The sequence below is a fragment of the Phyllostomus discolor genome, chromosome 6 (assembly GCF_004126475.2).
Source record: "Phyllostomus discolor isolate MPI-MPIP mPhyDis1 chromosome 6, mPhyDis1.pri.v3, whole genome shotgun sequence".
NCBI classification, from domain to species: Eukaryota; Metazoa; Chordata; class Mammalia; order Chiroptera; family Phyllostomidae; genus Phyllostomus; species Phyllostomus discolor.
The window spans coordinates 40,297,954-40,318,312 of NC_040908.2; the positions used below are offsets into that span (position 1 = coordinate 40,297,954).

The following is a 20,359-nucleotide window of genomic DNA, read 5'->3' on the forward strand; positions in this document are numbered from 1 at the left end:
CTTATCTAGAATGGATCACATTACAATTTCCTGAGGAACTTTTTCTGTTTGAGAATCTTTAATCTAGAATTGTTATTTAAGGAAAGATTGGATTACTTATTTTAATCATTCTATTATTCTTTAGTTGAATTGCCTTAGTACTATAACAGTAAAAATCAGGGGGTTTTTTTCCCTTAAATATACCTCATAGGAGATGACTTAGGTTGACTAAAACAGTAGCATTACCTGGCTCACCCCTTTCCCTGGTTGTGCCTCTGAAGGCTCACTCCGTCTGCCTGCGGGAAGTAACTTGAGCACTTCTTCAGGAGTAAATTTTATATTATCTTTCAGAACTATTTTCACTAAGAATTTGTTCATAACAAGCAGTAAGCTGCTTTTGAAATAATTCATAACAAGGGCTCTCCTTAAATCGTTTAAAAAGTTTTCTCACTGATTTTTGTGTGACGTATTCTCAATTTTAATTATCTTCTTCCCTGGTTTAGTTAAGGAGAATTTGCCTATGTCTTATCTTTAGCTGGAGTCCTTTCACTTGATGTGACTCTAATTCCAGGAGTATTTACTGTGCATTTTCTCTGTACCCTAAGTTTGAACACTGAATTTTGTTTCTTTGATATATGTAAGTCATAGTAAGTTTATCTTAAATTGTTCTTATTAAAGTATCATCTTCTTTTCATATGAAAAGGAGCCTGTTCTAAGGACATTAGAGTACAAATCAAAAGGACAATTTAATTTTTTTTTTTAGAGCCAGGAAATGCCATTTCAATTCTTATTTCTTCAGAGTTTTTGAAAATGGATTCATTGGTAAGTATTTTTTGGATGTTTTTTATTTTTACTTATTTATTTTTTTATTCTAATTGTTGTTCAATTAGAGTTTTCTGCCTTTTACCCCCATCCCAGCCCACCCACATTGGTAAGTATTAATAAAAGATCTAAGTTCTTCTGTTCACTATGCTTGATTTAACATTTAACTTGATTTTTCCTTCAAGTGTTAGAAAATTCTAAGGCATCTTTCTGAAGTAATTGTTAATGCAAGAGTGTGATTCCATTAGAATGAACTGCTCATGTTTGAAGATATTTAGGTCTGTTGTGAAAGGAGTCGAGGCCATGACATATAATTTGTATATGATGCCTATAAGGAAAGCAATTTATCCTCATGAAGTAGCTCTCTTTTGTATTAGATAAAACTAAACAAAATTAACTTGACCCTAAAAGAGAGTTTGCTCTAAAACCAAATTAAATGAAAATTAATTGGAATATAGTTGTTTCACTATTTAAGTAATTTAATGCTAATTTGTCATTCACTTATAGTTGAGTGAATTAAGAACAAATACCCAACTATTAAACACTATCATTTTGTATGTATAAATGAGATGCTCATGTCTGTTGTTTAAAAGTAGTTGATTAAACATGAAAGTACAATATATACATATACATATCAAGCTTTAACATTAAAATTTGTTTTTCTCTTTATTTAATGAACTTATTCAAATATTTTTATATGTTTTTATGGTTTTACTCTAAATAATGTTTGCTTTTGGTCCCTACTAAAACTACAGAGGGCAGAATACTCCTTTGCTATGTTAATGGATATGAAATTTGTTTCTTTGATAGTTGGGGTTTTACTAGTTCCCTGTATTATTTCTAACCCTTAGTCCCATAAGCAAAATATTTTGAAGAATACATGTTTAGAGAATGCTAGTTTTCCCCAGAAACCAAACCCACCTCAAAAAGTAAATAAATATACCCTCAGGCTGGAGAAAGGGAAGGAAAGTCAGAGACCAGCATGGGATTGAGAAAACCCTGAAGTCACCGATAATATGTTTTGTGCTACTTCAGAGAAATGGAAACTTAAAATTGTAACTATGTCTAGTGATAGGAGTCAGATATCCTGTACATTTGAGTTGGTGGACTAAGATTTATACCTGCCAAAACCATGAGAGATGCTCATTGCATCTTTAAGAAGGTTGAAAATTATTTTTCTAGCTATGTATATATGTTTGTACAAATTTGGCCCACTGGAACACTTTGGAACAGTGTAGATAACCCAAATAGGCAAAACCAGGCAGGACCTAGCAATACAAGTATAAAGCTTTTAATGAATTTTATCTTTGAAAGGTACTGATATGACATTATCCTTCATGCTACTGTTTTCATCATTCATTTTCTATTCTGTGTTTTTAGGTTGAACAATGTATTCAGTATTGCCACAAAAATATGAATGCCATAGTAGCTACTCCATGCAACATGAACTGTATTAATGCAAATCTTCTTACACGTATAGCTGATGTGTTCACACACAATGAGGTTGATGATTTAAAGGACAAGAAAGATAAATTTAGGAGGTAATTTTTATTTTTAAATCTAGTGTTTCTATTAGAAAAAATATTTCTTTCATTTTAGCAAAATATTGTTTTAGATTATATTTAGAAATATATTTCCATCTTATTATAAATGAAGTAAAATTTATCCAGAGCCAATTGCTCAAGGTAAAAATTAGTAATGAAATTAGTTATTTTGTATAATATACCTACAAGTTTATTATGGCAGTGAATTATATGAAAAAATATTAAGAAAGGCCTTAGTATAAAGGAGAAGAGTGGTATGAGGTGGGGTCAGCAGTGGTCATATCACTTAGGTGCTGTTTAGGTCATAGCAAGGAGTATATACTTTCTTCTAAGTATGAATGTAAGCAGAGGAATAGCATGATCTGATTTGTTAAGAAATCATTTTGGCCCTGATTTGTGTGCCCTGGTTGGGTGTCATTCTGCAAAGTGTAAGGTCACCAGTTCAATCCCCAGTCAGGGCACATGCCTGGTTAGCAGGTCCTTGGTCTGGGCACATATGAGAAGCAACCAATTGATGTTTCTTTCCCTCTCTTTCTCCCTCCTTTCCCCTCTCTCTAAAAATAAGCAAATCTAAAAAAGAAAAAAGAAAGAAAATCATCTTGGTTGCTATCTGGAAATAGATTACAAGGAAGTAGGAAACAAAGAGACCTATTTGGAAGCTAAGGTGGTAGTCTGGTGAGAGACAAAAGGGTTACAACGGACTAGAGTAGAAGCAGTGGAGCTGGAAAGAAGTAGAAAGATTCACAGTAAGTTATTGGAAAGAGTTGACAGTCCATTCAAGATAGTGACATAGACAGATATGGCTCTCCTCCTCGTATGTACAACCACATCAAAATTACACCTAAAACATGGAACAACTATCACTCAGGAATATCAGAAATTCAGTTAAATGGAATTCTGACAACTATGGAATTGAAGAAACCATATCCATCCAGACTGGTAGGAGGGGTGCAGATACAGAATGGGCTGGCACTGCACCCACATGAATAAAAATTCTGTAAGGATATCTTAGGAACAAGGAGTGCCACACCCACATCAGGCCCCTCAGCCCAGGATTCCACTGTCAGGAAGATAAGTCCCACAACATCTGGCTGCAAAAACCAGTGGGAACTGAGTAAGTAGAGGAGGCTGCTAGACCTCTAAGCAGTTCCTCTTGGGGAACCCACACACGGACTCACCCACTCAGACTCGCTCCCCCTGAGTTCTAGCACCAGGTTGGCAACTGGAAGGGCACCACTGGTATACAAGGAGAGACTGAAGTGTCTGTCATCAGGGCAAGCATAGGCCATTGTCCCTTTGCTGAGCTCCCTCCACCCCACCCCACACCCCCCCCACCCCGGTGCCATATCTGCAACTTCGTAATCCTGGCTAACACTGTATGACCCACCTTGGAGATCCACAGAGGCTCTACCCCACCCAATTTAGTGGCCCACCCAAGCTCCTTTTCCATAGGAAAGTCTTAGCTCCTAAATCCGATCAAACAAAAAACACCTGGCTTTAGTGAGCCCTAGGGCAGCAAGATTAGAGTCACAGCTTGGCTTCACCTGGGAATCTCCAAGCCCAGCACAGGTAGCAACCATCTCAGATTGCTTTATAGTTCAGGCAGGGTGGCCCTGTACAAAACACAGGTAGGGGCTTACCATGGCTTCCACCACTCGGGGAACCTCAAGGCCAGCACACCCAGTGAATAGCTACAGACCAAGTTGGAGGACCACCATCCTGCCCCTGCATAGCTGATCCTCCATGGAGGGCAGAGGTTGGTGATCAGTGGTCACAGCCATTCCATGTAGCTGACTGGCCTGGGTAAATCCCTCCCATTGATCCACCAACAGCAACCAAAGCTCAACTACAAGAGGAGGGTGTATTCAGCCCATACAAAGGGTGTGCCTCAAGTACCCAGCTTGGTGATATGGGAGGCTGTGCCACTGGGCCATACAAGGACACCCCCTACATTAGGCCACACTACCAAGATACAGTCAGAGTCAAAGCAACTCTAGCTAATATATAGAAACAAACAAGGGAGGCTGTCAAAATGAGGAGACAAAGAAACATGCCCAAATGAAAAATCAGATCGAAACTCCAGAGAAAGAGCTAAATGCTATGAAGATAAGCAATTTATCAGACACAGCTCAAAACACTGGTTATAAGGATGTTCAAGGAACATAGTAAGGACCTCAACACATAAAAAAGATCCAGTCAGAAATGAAGGATGCATTAATTGAAATAAAGAACAATTTATGGGGAAACAACAGTAGAATGGATGAAGCTGAGAATCAAATCAGTGATTTGGAACATAAGGAAGCAAAAAACAACCAACGAGAACAACAAGAAGAAAAAGGAATGCAAAAAATGAGGATAGTATAAACAGCCTCTGGGACAATTTCAGGAGGTCCAACATTCGCCTCATGGGGTACCCAAAGGAGAAGAGAAAGAGCAACAAACTAGAAATCTATCTGAAAAAAATAGTGAAAGAAGGCTTCCCTAATTTGATGAAGGAAATAGATGTGCAAGTCCAGGAAGCACAGAGAGTCCCAAACAAGCTGGATGCAAAGAGGCCCACTCCAAGACATGTTATTAAAAGGCCAAAGGTTAAAGATAAAGAGAGGCTCTTAAAAGCAAGAGAAAATGAGTTAGTTACCAGAAGATTGCCAGATGGGAGGGGACAGGGGAGAGAATAGGTAAAGAGGTGAGGGGATTAGGAAGTACAAATAGGTAGTTACAGAATAGCCACAGAGATGCAAAGTACAGTGTAGGAAATACAGTAGCCAAAGAACTTACACACCTGACCCATGGGCATGAGCAATAGGTGGGGGGGAATTGCCTGAGGGAGTAGGGGGTACAGGGTAGAGTAGGGGCAAAAGGGCAAAAATCAGGACACCTGTAATAGCATAATAAATAAAATTTTAAAAAAGAAGGAGTTAACAGGTGTTTCAAATGTAATGGTGTAGGAAGAGAGAATATGCTAGGGTAATTACTAGGTTTTCAGGTTGAGCAACTAAGCGGATGGTTAATGTCATTTACAAAGAGTGGAAAGATTGAGGTGAGGAGAATCAAGAGTTGGGTTTGAATCATGTTAAAATTATTTAATATATTTAATGTACTTTTAGACATCAGGTAGGATGACAGGTAGATAGTTAAATATACAAGTCTGAAGTTCAGGTAAGAGGTCAGGGCATAAAATAGAAATTTAAGAGTAGATGAGGTTTGAAAACGTGGGATGAGATGAGATGGGATGAGATTTCTTAGCAAACCCTCCTATCTCCATAGAATTGCAGATGAATATATATGTGAGATTTTTCTTTTTATTTTTTAATGAATTATATTTATTTTTTCTTTTTTAAAATATATTTTATTGATTATGCTATTACAGTTGTCCCATTCTCCCCCTTTATTTCTCTCTGCCCTGCACACCCCCTCCCACCCACATTCCCACCCCACCCCCCTGCCTTAGTTCATGTCCATGGGTTGTACATATAAGTTCTTTGGCTTCTACATTTCTTATACTATTCTTAACCTCCCCTATTTTCTACCTACCATCTATGCTACTTACTCCTGTAACTTTTCCCCCCTTCTCTCCCTCCCCTGCTGATAACCCTTATGTGATCTCCATTTCTGGGATTCTGTTCCTGTTCTAGTTGTGTGCTTAGTTTTTTGTTTTAGGTTCAGTTGTTGATAGTTGTGAGTTTGTTGTCATTTCACTGTTCATAGTTTGGATCTTCTTGTTCTTAGATAAGTCCCTTTAATATTTCATATAATAAGGGCTTGGTGATGATGAACTCCTTTAACTTGACCTTATCAGAGAAGCGCTTTATCTGCCCTTCCATTCTAAGTGATAGCTTGGCTGGATAGAGTAATCTTGGATTGTAGGTCCTTGCCTTTCATGACTTGGAATACTTCTTTCCAGCCCCTTCTTGTCTGCAAGGGTTCTTTTGAGAAATCAGCTGATTGTCTAATGGGAACTTCTTTGTAGTTAACTGTCTCCTTTTCTCTTGCTGCTTTTGATATCCTCTCCTTATCTTTAATCTTGGGTAATATAATTATGATGTACCTTGGTGTGTTCCTCCTTGGATGCAACTTGTTTGGGACTCTGAGCTTTCTGAACTTCCTGAAAGTGTATTGCCTTTGCTAGATTAGGGAAGTTCTCCTTCATTATTTTTTTTAATTAAGTTTCAATTTCTCCTGGCTGATGTGGCTTGGTGGAGTGAGTGCAGGCCTGAAGACCAAAGTGTTGCTGGTTCTTTTCCTAGTCAGGCCACATTCCTGGGTTGCAGGCTAGGTCCCTAGTGTGGGGGCACGTGAGAGGCAACCACACATTGATGTTCCTCTCTCTTTCTCCTCCCTTCCCCTCTCTAAAAATAAATAAATAAAATCTTAAAGAAAAGTTTTTGATTTCTTCCTCTTCTTCTGGCACCCCTATGATTTGGATGATAGAAGGTTTAAAGTTGTCCTGGAGGTTCCTAAGCCTCTCCTCATTTTTTTGAATTCTTGTTTCTTCATTCTGTTCTGGTTGACTATTTATTTCTTCCTTCTGGTGCAAACTGTTGATTTGAGTCCCAGTTTCCTTCTAGTCACTGTTGGTTCCCTGTACATTTTCCTTTATTTCACTTTTCATAGCCTTCACTTTTTCCTCTATTTTGTGACCATACTCAACCAATTCTGTGAGCATCCTGAAAACCATTGTTTTGAACTCTGCATCTGATAGGTTGGCTGTCTCTTCGTCACTTAGTTGTATCTTTTCTGGAGCTTTGACCTGTCCTTTTATTTGGGCCATTTTTGTTGTTATTGGGTTGTTTTTGGTCTCTGAGAACCTGTTACTTAGTAAGGGGTGGAGCTTTAGGTATTCCCCAGGGCTGGGCAACCCCTGTTGCTGTGTTGTATCACTGTATGTGGGGGACAGTCCGAGAGGGAACAATGCCACTTGTTCCATTCTCTTGTGGCTTTCAGTCAACTTCCCCCACTACCCACAAGCAAAGTGGGCCCTTCTGGTGCTGATTCCCAGGTGAGTGGGTTTGTGTTCATTCTAGGACCCTATGGGTCTCTCCAATGAACTTTCCTGTGAGGTTGGGAGTTTCTCCTGCTGCCTCAACCCCCACAGGTTTTTTCAGTTAGGTTTCCAGGCTTTATTTCCCTGCTCTGGAACCCTGGGTTGCATGGTCTACCTTGCTCCCCAGTTGTTCCTCCCAGTTTATCTGCATGCAAATGTGGGACCACCTGGTCTGTGAGCTTCCACCTCCCTGGTCTGCCAGCTGCCACCTTGCCTCAAGTCCTCTCTACCCAGCTGCCCATCTTTGTTCCTACTGGTCTGGATGGATGTTTCTTCTTTAACTCCTTGGTTGTCAGACTTTCATACAGTTCAGTTTTCTGTCAGTTCTGTTTTTTTGTTAGTTAGTTAGTTTGTTTGTTTGTTTTTAAATTTGTTGTCCTTTTGGTTGTGTGAGGAGTCACAGTGTGTCTACCTATACTTCCATCTTGGTGGGAAGTCCCTGTTTCTGAGTTCTCCATTTTGTTCTGTTGGTTTCTTTGTTGATATTTTTTATCAGTATCACATTGTCTTAATTGCAGCAGCTTTATAATATTTTTTGGTATCTAAATTCTCCAGCTTTTTCCTTCTTCAAGACTGCTGTCTTAGCTATTTTAGATCTCTTGCATTTCCATGTAAATTTTATAATTAGCCTACCCATTTTTCTTTCTCTTGTGCACACACATACACAACTGCCAGAATAATTTAGGGTTAATATTGAGCCTGTAGATTTGTGAAAATTGGATATCTTAATAATATTGAGTCATTCAGTCCATCAACATGGTATAACCCTTCATTTATTTTAGCAATGTTTTATGATTTTCAGTGGAGAGATATTTTTCACTTCTTATTAAATTTATTCTTGGGCATTTAATTTTTGGGTGCTGTTGCAAATCTATTTTTATTTGTTTAATTTTATAATTATTAACAAGAATATTGGTGAAGACTATCCAAAATTTAGAGGTTCAACAGAGAAGTGTTACCAGTGAGGGGTCTGAAGAGGAGGGACCGGTGGGTTGAAGGAAAGAGGTTTTCAAACAGGAGAAACTGATTAAGTGATCAAATTAGTAGAATGCTGCCACCATACAGAGTGAGATGAGGACAGAATGTGACCAGTTGGATTTAGGTGACTTTTTTCCAGATGTTTTGCTCTGAACAATTGCTGAAAAATTTAGTAGTAGCTATTAGGGATAGGTAGGCTCAATAAAGGATTTTTTTAAGGTGATAAATATTAGATTATGTTTATTTGCTGACCAGGACGATTCATGAGAGTAGGAGAAACTGATCATGTAGGGGATGATCCAAGAGTTTAGGCCTTAAGGGAAATGAGACAGGGGAATTATCCAAGAGCCAAATACTTAAAAATGGGACTAAGGCCCTAAATCTGGATCTGGCCTTTAATAGCAGATGTTTTGTGAGAGAAAATGGAGACAGGATAGTACACTTGGAATTAATGACAATTAGTTTAATTAGAATTAATTAGAAGATTTGAAGTTTAGTCATTTTATGCATGAAAATAAAGTATTAATACTCATTGAATACTTAATGCTTTGGTATTTTTTTTAATTATCTCATTTAACCCTCCTAAAAACTTATGAATTTGGAATTATTAACACCACTTTATGAATGACAAAACAAGGTTAAGAGAGATTAAGTTGCTAAAGATCACGTCCTGAGTTACTTGGTAGACCCAGAATTGTTAAATTTCCAAAATCTTCAATCTTGAACATTCCAGTTACAAAGGACTAAAAGAGAGGTAATATTTCAGTCTTATTTTTATTGTGAAAATAGATTCTTGATCAAGCAGTTGTCATTAGGAGGTTTATTTACTTAGAACACTAAAACTGTATTATACATTCCCAAAGAGAATTAATAAATCTAAGGATTTATTAATCTTATTTTCTACATGTGCAGATAGATCAGTGTTTGTTTTCATTGCTATTGAGTAACTTTAGTAAAGTATATATGGGAAATTAATTTGTTGGTCATTTGTTGTTAATAGTAAACTGTTTTGTAAGAAGATTGAAAGACTATTTGATCCTGAATACTTGAATCCAGATTCTCGGAATAATGCAGCAACATTGTACAGGTATGGTAATATGTTTTTCTTTGGTAGACTATATGATGCAGCTAAATTTTTTAATTTTACTACATTAAAATTTTTTCTTATATTTTTAAATCTCTTTTTGTTGTAGGTGCTGTTTGTGTAAGAAACTTCTAACTAAAGAAACAGAAAGAAGAATTCCTTGCATTCCTGGAAAAATCAATGTGGATCAACATGGAAATATTGTGTACATTCACATAAGGTATAGTGAAAAATACAGCTTTTCAAATATAAATTACTAGTGTATTTATAGAAGCATAACTACTCCTATACGCAATAGGATATATTTTCTATATGTGATCCAGTTTTGATTTAGAAAGATGCAACTTTCAAAACAAAGTTGTTTTAAAGGCTATATTTTATTAAGAGGGTAAATATCACTAAACTGTTAAGTTTTCAAAGAGTAAAAATGGTCATGCATTTATCTCGAAAGATATTCTGATCAATACCAATAAAATTATTTCTTTACACTAACAGATTTTATATAAATGTTATATTGAATAGAGAACCAAGAGAACCAAGTTTACTTTCAAGTGAATTTTGGTGGGGAAAATGATCTTTAAAACTGAATTTTCTGGAGAAAGCAAAGATGGCAGCCTAGGTAAACATGGCTCACCTCCTCACATAACCACAAAAAAATTACAACTAGCTGTCCAGCCCTGGCTGGCGTAGCTCAGTGGATTGAGCGCGGGCTATGAACCAAAGTGTCGCAGGTTCCATTCCCAGCCAGGGCACATGCCTGGGTTGCAGGCCAAGGCCCCCAGCAACCACACATTGATGTTTCTCTCTCTCTTTCTCCCTCCCTTCCCTCTCTAAAAATAAATAAATAAATAAATAAATAAATCTTTAAAAAAAATTACAACTAAACTACAGTTGCACGTGGGTCTCCGGCCAGCAGTGACCATGGAACGCTGTGGATGGCTCGCCGAAAAACACGCGAGAAACAAACATGCACAGAGACAAGACTAGTTTCTGTGGGGAAGTAGGGACGAAATGGCCACCCCCCCTAGTGGGGAGCGCCCCGATTTACAGTCCATACCTGCTTTTATTGGGCTCATTTTGCATAATCAGGTAAAGTACAGTACTCATTAGGGGGAAGTAAGGAACTATAGAAAACAAGGAACTCTGCTGGTCTATTGTATTGAGTCGGGGTCAAAGAGCTGTAAGACTTTGAGGAACAAACTAACTTTCTCCTTGGACCCTTCTCATTCAACTGAGAGCATTCTAAACAAAGAAGGTTTCACAGTAATTTACATGTTCTTTCTTAGGCCTGATCACCCGGGGAATCCGCCCTTTTCAGCATAGAGCTGCACCACCCCATCATTGTTTCAGGCTTAGCACGGGAACTAAGGCAATAAGGAGATTTTCTCCCAGACGATGAGAACTCAGGCTATGTCAAAGCCGAGGAGCGAGGGTCCGTCACCCTCTTTTGCTGCAGCCCCCCAAGTCCTTCTTTTGGGGGGCCTCCCAAAGTGATCGTGCCTGGCTTAGGTCGTTCCCCCCGTGGGGAATCTTACCCGTCTTTGGCTAACCGACCAAGCTTTTTGAGGTTCAGTTATGAATAAATCAGCAGAAGCAGCATTCCTGCCAGGGAGACAAGCCCTTGTCTCCTTGCTGGCTTACGGTTCCAAGGGCGTTCCCTTAGCCTTAGCCTAGGTGGGGGTTTCAGCTTCTGATACCAGTCAGGGCGGTTCCCAACAAACTACAGAAAACCCATTATTCAGAACTGCCAGAAATTGAGCTGAATGGAAGTCCTACAACTACAGAATTAAGGAAGAAACCACACTGAGATTGGTAGGAGGGGTGGAGACATGGAATGGGCTGGTCCCACATAAATGTATGGTGGATACAAATTAGGAGGGATATCTTGGGAACAAGAGGTCCCAGGCCCCCAGCCCAGGATTCCAGTGCCAGAAAGATAAATCCCCATAACTTCTGGCTGCAAAAACCAATGGAGATTGAGGCTGTGGAAGACAGAAACTTCTGGATTCCCAGGCAATTCTTAAATGGCCCATGCACAGCCTTATTCAGATTCACTCCCTCTGGGCTCCAGCACTGGGGCAGCAACTTGAAAGGTAACAGAGGCATACAGGGAGGAACAGGGAGGAACTAAAGTGTCTGGAACCAGGGCAAGAGCTGGAGGACAGCTTTCTCCTAGACAGAAGTGCTGGCAGAGGCCATTGTTCCTTTTCAGAGCCCTCCCCCACACAGAGCTGGCAGGCGGGCACCATATGTGATACTCCATTAACCAGGGTCACACTGTTTGCCCCACCCTGGGATTCCCTGAGTTTTGCCCAACCCAGATTTCACCCAAGCTGTTTCCAGTGGCTTTTCTATACAAATGGCTTGTCTTGGCTCATGCTTCAGATTTTTGTAAATCTCAAACAAGCAGCATCTGGCCTCAGCAAGCCCCGCACCTCTTACTAAGTGACCCCAGGCCTAGCACTAGCAGCAGCTGGCCTTGATTCACAGTTTGCCCTTGCCTGGGGCACCTCTAAGCACAGCATAAGTAGCAGCCACCTCCAGATCACTTCGTAGCTTATGCCAGGTGTTCCCAAACAGAACACAGGCAATGGCTGCCCTTAGCCCGCACCTCTGGGAAAGCCCCAGAGCCTGCTCACTCAGTGGGCAGCTACAGAGCACATTGGAGCACTACTACTCAACTACCTCCATAAGTGACACACTCATGAGGAGAACTCAGCAGGCCCCAGAGCCCTAATGAACTAAGTCCTGCTATGTGGACTGGGCCCTGCATAGCTGATCCTCCACAGTAGTCAGAGGTCAGTGGTCTGTGGTCATAGGCAGCCCTTGCAGCTGATCAGTCTGAGTAAATCCCTCCCATTGACCTACCAACAGCAATCAAGGCTTAACTATAAGAGGAAGATATATACAGCCTGCATGGTGGGTGACCTCGAGTACCCAGCTTGGGTGATAGGGGAGGCTGTGTCATTGGACCCTACGTGACACCTACTACATTAGGCCACTGTACCAAACCAGGGAGTCATAGCAGCTCTACCTAAAACATAGAAACATAACACAGGGAAGCTGTCAAATGAAGAGACAAAAAGCAGGGTCCAAATGAAAGAACAGAACAAAACTCCAGAAAAAGAACTAAGCAAAATGGAGACAAGCAATCTACTAGATACAGAGTTCAAAACACTGGTTATAAGGATGCTCAGTGAACTTAGGGGAAGAGCAGATGTACTCAAACAGAACTTCAACAGCACTAAAAAGAATGCAGAAAGCATTAAGAAAAAACAGAATTGAAGGATACAATGAAACGAAGAACAATTTCCAGGGGAACAACAGTAGAGTGGATGAAGCCAAGAATCAAATCAGCATTTGAATAAACAAAAAACACCCAATTAGAACAGCAAGAAGAAAAACAATCCACCAAAAATTGAGGGTAGTGTAATGAGCCTCTGGGACAACTTCTAGGAGACCAACATTCACATCATGGGGGTGCTGGAAAGAGAAAAGAGAGAACAAGAAATTGAAGACTTATTTGAAAACATAATGACAAAAAAACTTCCCTAACTTGGTGAAGGAAATAGACATACAAATCCAGGAAGCACAGAGAGTCCCAAACAAGATGAACCCAAAGAGGCCCACACCAAGACACATAATTAAAATGCAAAAGGTTAAAGACAACGAGAGAATTTTAGAAGCAGCAAGAGAAGAACAGTTAGTTACCTACAAGATATTCCCATAAGACTGTCAGCTGATTTCTCAAAAGAAACTTGTCAGGCTAGAAGGGATTAGCAAGAAATATTCAAGGTGATGAAAAGTAAGGACCTACAACCAAGGTTACTCTACCCAGAAAAGCTATCATTTAGAACTGATGGTCAGATAAAGAGCTTTCCAGACAAGGAAAAAAACTAATGGAGTTCATCATCACCAAAGCATTATTATATGAAATATTAAAGGGACTTATTTAAGAAAAAGGATATCGAAACTATGAATATTAAAAAAGCAACAAATTTAGCCCTAGCTGGTGTGGCTCAGTTGATTGAGTACTGTCCTGCGAACCAGCTCAATTCCCAGTCAGGGAACATGCCTTGGTTGCGGGCCAGGTTCCCAGTTGGGAGTGTGTGAGAGGCAACTGATCGATATATATCTTGCACATCAATGTTTCTCTTCCTCTCTGCCTCCCTCCCTCTCCCTCTTTCTAAAAATAAATAAATCAAATCTTTAAAAAATAAAATAAAAGGCAACAAATTCACAACTATCAACAACTGAATCTTTAAAAAAAAACAAAAAACTAGGCAAACAACCAGAACAGGAACAAAATCATAGGTATAGAGATCATTTGGAGGATTATCAATTGGGAGGAGGACGAGAGAGAATAGGGGAAAAGGTAAAGGGATTAAAAAGAATAATTGGTAGGTACAAAAGAGACAGGTGGTATTAAGAATAGTATAGGAAATGGAAAAGCCAAAGAACTTATATGCATGGCCCATGGACATGAACTAAGAGGTGGATTCTTGGAGTAATGGGGGGTGCCAGGCAGAGGGGAGCAAAGGGTGAAAATTGGGACAACTATAATAGCATAATCAATAACATATACTTAAAAATAATTGAATCTATAAAGCAAAATTAGCAAACAAGCAGAATTATAGATCCAGAGAATAGTTTGATAGTTGCCAGGTGGGAGGTGGGTCAGTGGGGATTGGTGAAAAAAGTGAAGGGATTAAGAAGTAAAAAATTGGGAGTTTCAGAATAGTCATGGGGATGTAAAGTACAGCATAGGGAACAGAGTAGCCAAAAAACATATATGCATGACCCACAGACATGGACAGTGGTGTGGGGTTTGCTTGAATGAGTGTGGTGGGAGGTGAGAGCCTGGATGGAGGAGGCAAAGGGGGAAATATTGGGACAGCTATAATAGCATAGTCAGTAAAATATAATTTAAAAAATAATAATAAAATTGAATTTCCCCAATCTAGTTGTTATTCTTATTTTGTCAGTATTCCATTAATACATAGTTCTTTTTTTATTCCCCTTTAAGTTCAAAACCAGTTCTCATTTTGAGTTGGAGGGAAAATGTAAATGGTATGTCTCAAGAAAGCAAAAACTTCAAAATACGTGAGGTCTGTCCAGAAAAAAGTCCAGCCATTGTTAATATAACTAGAATGGTTTTCGCCACATCGATGTAGCCTGGCAGCCAAGGAGAGGGGACCGGAATGCACATGAATGAACAATGAGGACTTCACTGTACTAGTCAGTGGGGGTAGCAGACACCATTGACTGAGCATGTGTACTGTGTGGCTGTCACATTCAAAATGACTGAGTGAGTAGAGCAATGAATCTGCATCAAATTTTGCATTAAGCTTAAACATTCCTCTGCAGAAACTATTCAGATGATTCAGAAGGCTGTGGGCAACTGATGATTGGCAGCTTCATCACGACAACACCTGCTTATATGTATCATGTCTCACGCAGTTTTTTGGCAAACCATCAAATCACCCAGGTGACTTGCCCCCCCTCCAGCCCAGATTTGGCATCCTGTGACTTACGGCTTTTCCCAAAACTAAAATCTCCTTTGAAAGGGAAGAGATTTCAGACCATCAATGAGATTTGGGAAAATATGACAGGGCACCTGATGGCAATTGGGAGAATTGTGTGGGGTCCCAAGGTGCCTACTTTGAAGGGGGCTAAGACATCATTTTTCCTATGTACAATGTTTCTTGTATCTTGTATCTTCTTCAATAAATATCTCTATTTTTTAATATTCTATGGCTGGATACTTTGTAGACACACCTCACTCATATATTCTCTGATAATATCCTACTGCTAGGAATTTACCCAAAGAGATAGTATTGGATTTGTGAAAGCACTTAATAAGGACAGTTTTTGCTATATTGTTTATACTTGTAATAGAGGAAACACCCTGGCTGGTGTAGCTCAATGGATTGAACGCAGGCTACAAACCAAAGGGTTGCCAGTTCAATTCCCAGTCAGGGCACATGCCTGGGTTGCAGGCCAAGTCCCCAGTGGGGGCCACGTGAAAGACAACCACACATTGATGTCTCTCTCTTTCTCTCTCTCTCTCTCTCTCTCTCTCTCTCCCTCCCTTCCCCCTCTAAAAATAAATAAATAAAATCTTTAAAAAAATAAAGGAAACACCCAAATGATTAAACAAACTAAAATATATCCATACAATACTATATCTGTATAAAGTACATCTAATCAATTCTTAATGTGCAGTCTTTGAAAATAATGTTGTAAAGGAATATATACCTACATATAAAGTTTTTAGTGGGAAGAAGTGAAAAGAACAAACACATTGTAAAACAAAACTAGAGACATGTTCACTAAAATGTTTACTGTGGTATTACCTTTGAGTCATAGTATTATGGATGATTTTAATTTTCTTTGTGCTTGTTCTTTCTTTTATATTAAAATATACAAATGTTAGATTTCATATTTTAAACATTAAAACAGAAGTACAGAGAAACATTTAACCTAATATGAATATAGTACAATCGACTTTAAAGTGTTACATTTTTCTCTACGTACAACAACCAGGCAATCTTTACTAGTTATTGTAAGCACCTGACATTTTATACTTTTTTGTCTTGAGACTTGATTCACCTTTTAAGAATGTCCACTCTTAAAAAAAAAAAGAATGTCCACTCTGATAGCAATAACAATTATATATTCTATATATATTATGACAGTGGTAACTATGTGAAAAAATTGATAGTAACTTCAACATCCATTTTTGTTTTATTCAAAGTATTTTCCAATAGGCCAGCTATTGGTAACACTTTTTAAATTGTCTTTAACTTAAAACAAGTTCCTGTGTAATTTGTAATAACATGATAGTATTTTGTTATTTGTTGAACTAAGGACAAGAAGAGCAAAAGTTTGAAAAGATTAAGGGACTTGGAAAAAAATGGTAACTTGAGTTACATAATTCTATAGCAAATAGGGTTTTAAGCCTTTGCCATTTTTAAAGTTTATCTTACTTAACTTAAAAATGTATATTTCTGAGATGGATTGTATCTTACTATTATTACTCAATTACTGAAAATGTCTTTTGAGAATAATATAAAGATCACATTAATGAAATGTTCAAAATCACCAATTATTACTGTACATCTTATTATACAATATGTACAATTAGACTAAAGCAACATCTGAAGTCTCAAATGTTAGTCTACTCAATATGTATTTAATTTATAACCCTATATGTAGCTTAGCAAAATAATTCGGCATTCAACCTTCTATACCTTTTCCTATGATTCATAGGGAAAAAAAGAATAAATAGACTCCAAAATGAAATTTTATCTACCATTCAGTTTAGTCCATCCCACAGCCATTATTTTGGGGAAATTCTTGGATATAAGCCACATATTTAAAAACATTTGCTCTAATCAATTGTTAATATTGCTTGCTTGTAAAATAATATGACAATTGAGACTTTTTCCCCAGAGATAAGACTTGGGACATTCATGAGTATTTGAATAGTCTTTTTGAAGAGCTAAAATCTTGGAGAGATGTGTATTGGCGCTTGTGGGGAACAGTCAACTGGCTAACTTGTTCAAGATGTTGTCAGGTGAGTTTTTAAAAAATACCCTGCTCTGCAAACATTGAGAGCAGGCTCTTTTGATATGTGCTGTTTAATTAGTATGTTTGGATGTGTTTTGATAATATCTGATATCTTTTTAAGAAATTAGTGGCAAAAACACTGGTGCTATTATAGAAACATTGCTTACATCTGACTTAATTTCTCTTACTACATTTCTTCTTCTCCTTTATTATCATTATTGAAACAATCAACGACTTGCCAAATTTTTAGAAAACCAGCAAGCTTTAAGTCACTAAATACTTTTTTTAATGGAAAAATAAATACTGAGTCCTTATTGCCTTCAGTTATTTCCAGCCAAACTTTTTCTCTGCTAGCCCACACATTTCTTGAAAAATCCAGAAACACCTTTGCAGATAGAGTGCTATTGATATGTGCCCTTCTTGTTATAACAGTTGTGTTCCAAAAAAAGGTTTTGCTCATTTTTTAATAAAGGAATTCTGTAGTAAAAACACAAGAAAGCTTGCTATTTAAAGATACCAATAATAAATCATTTTATAGAATAAATAGACCATTGTAGGTCACAGTCATTCCTAATTAGTCTTATGTATAAATCCAGAGTGTTCTACATAAAAAATTTTTGTGAATCCCTAATGTCTCTCTAACCCCAGTAATTTTCCTCTCTCACTTGAGTAATGATTTTCGGTAGAGGGAACGAAGAGCTGCTTATTAAAACCTTCACTATGAGATTTCTATTGGACTTATACCCAATAGACTCCTTATGTCCCCACAATTTTTAAAAATTGGGTTTATTGAAATAAAATGTATGTACAGTAAAATTCACCTTTATACAGTAAAATTAATTTCTGGCGTTTGACAAACACAGTCATGTAACTACCACCACAGTCAAAGCATAGACCAATTCCATCACCCTAAAAATTTCTTATGCCCCTTTGCAGTCAGTTCCTTCTTCCACCCCAGACTCTGGTAACCATTGATTTGTTTAAATGTCTTTATAATTTTGACTTTTTCAGAAAGTCATACAAATAAAATTATACCACATTTAACTTTTTAAGTACAGCTTTATTTTTTTTTTATTTACCAAAATGAACTTGAAATGTTTATTCACTAGGTGTTTTGTAGGTGTTTTGAAGGGCTTTGTAGGTGTTTGTAGTTTGGGGCCATGATGAAGAAAGCTACTATAAACATGTCCTATGGACTTCCATATGAATATAGGTTTTTATTTCTCTTGGGTAATAACCTAGAAGTAGGTTAGATGCTGGATTGCATAGTAAATGTAAGCCTGTTTTCCCAAGTCTCTGAACTTGCATTCCTCCCAGCTTTTAAATTTAATTTTATTTATTATTTTTCGAGAGAGGGGAGGGGAAGGAGAAAGAAAGGGAGAGAAACATCAATGTGTGATTGCCTCTCGAGCACACCCTACTGGGGACCTTGCCCACAACCCTGAAATGTGCCCTGACTGGGAATCAAACCAGCAATCTTTTGGTTCACAGGCCTATGCTCAATCCACTGAGCTACACCAGCCAGGGCTGAAATCTATTACTTTTATAATTAAATCTTTATAAGTTCCTTCACCAATGATTCGAAGTTACTCCATAGTTTTCATTAATACTAATGCTAAATATTTACCTTAAAAATATGTCAAAGAATAATTGAGGCAAAATTTTATTTCATTATTTTCATTGAAAACTTTGTGTTTGGCTAATTGTAAAATTAGATAAACATCAAGATCAATTTAATTCATCTGAATTTTGGGTGACATGTTTTGTTTTTGCTTTTTAATAGCTTTATTACAGTATAATTGTATGCCATAATCTTCATTTAAGTATGCAGTTTAGTAAATTTAGAGTTGTGCAACCTCACCACCATCCAATCAGCTCATCACCCCATCACCCCAAGAAGATTCCTTGTGTCCATTTGTTACCACTTCCCAATCTCAGCCAACCACAAATCTACTAGTCTCTGGAGATTTGCCATTTCTGTATATTTTATGTAAATAGAACATAGGTGGTCTTGAGTAAAGTATTTTTAAGATACACTTAAATATTGTATACCTTAAGATATACAATATGGGAATAATTATTGATTTTATATATTTATTTTATTCAGGTTTTTCTCTGTATAGAATTTTCACATTGTCAGTATCATTCAGAAGCAGTGGTTTATCCTCCTGCAGCAAGTTCGCTGAGTACTGTGGGCACTGGAATTTATCCCTGCTGCAACCAAAAGGTTCTTCGGTTTGATCCTACTCAGCTTATAAGGGTAATGCTCAATGTTACCCTTTTGCAGTTACATTGCTCATTAATAATTTTTATTTTATTTAAATCTTTTTCCCTTTTTGTTTTTAAAGTATAAAGGTAATACATCAATGTAGGGTTGATGGTATTACAAGTGTTGCAATGAACATCCTTGCACATACACCTTAGTGCAGTACATGAGTATCGCTATAGGTTACAGTCCTTGATCACTAACACTTTTGAAAATGTTACATAATTAAAATTCATGGTTGATGAAAGGAACCTAAAGCTCTTCCTCATCATCATTCATACAACTTTCATACAACAAATATAGAGGGGAGCAAAAGTAAGTTTACAGTTGTTCGTGTAGAAAAATAATACAATAATTCATCATTAATAATACAAGAATAAACTCTTTGTGTTCCACATGCTTACAGCTGTAAATCTCCTTTTGCCCCATCCTGTATTTATAAAGCACCAAAGTTGTATCACACATTATACAAGGCAGAGGGCAGTGTATAAAGTTCGATAGTTTCTGTCTTCAAGGAGCTTAGAGTTCAGGCAATAATATCAAAAGGGAAAAATTATACAAGGAAGTGTTTGCAGGTTCATAAATGTCTGTAATAGGCTGATATTACCTTCTTAGGGATTTGGCATTTCATTGAGATCTGAAGGGTGGGTAGGAACATTTGAGGGGAAGAGGAAGGGAAAGAGCCCTGCAGTCTGAACAGCAAATCCAAGAGTTACAGTGAGTAAGAGACTGAAAGAAACTCTGCCTGTTATGTGAAAAAAAACAAAAACAAAACAAAAAAAAACATGCATATTTGAAGACAAAGCTGGAGAGGCAAGTAGATGTCAGGCCATATAGGGGCAGGACCTCCTCCACCATGTTTGAGTTTTTTTCTTCACTTCAGGTTTTTGAAAATAGCAGTTGCAGTGTGGAGAATGGCTTGAGGAATAATCAGTGGAATTAGGACCAGGAGGAAGTTGTCATAGTAGCCTCAGAGAAAGATGATGGTCACTTGGACTAGAGCAGTGGAGATGACGAGAAATAGATGAATTCAATATTTAGGAAATAAAACTGATTGATGGATTATGTCA

At 37.8% G+C, this 20,359-nt stretch overlaps 1 protein-coding gene across 4 annotated transcripts in view; it reads left to right on the top strand.

The window, feature by feature from the left end:
* Window positions 1-20,359, top strand: part of KIAA1841 (KIAA1841 ortholog) — a 60,427-nt gene that overhangs the window by 16,425 nt on the left and 23,643 nt on the right. For all 4 annotated transcript variants that reach the window (XR_004903675.1, XM_028516758.2, XM_036028006.1 and 1 more), the window contains 6 exons: window positions 743-801; window positions 2,182-2,342; window positions 9,368-9,454; window positions 9,561-9,671; window positions 16,907-17,030; window positions 19,131-19,283. Coding sequence is in view for 3 of the 4 variants with exons in the window: in XM_028516758.2 (XP_028372559.1) it covers window positions 743-801; window positions 2,182-2,342; window positions 9,368-9,454; window positions 9,561-9,671; window positions 16,907-17,030; window positions 19,131-19,283 (695 nt within the window). In the remaining variant the exon portion in view is untranslated. The remainder of the gene's footprint in view (window positions 1-742; window positions 802-2,181; window positions 2,343-9,367; window positions 9,455-9,560; window positions 9,672-16,906; window positions 17,031-19,130; window positions 19,284-20,359) is intronic.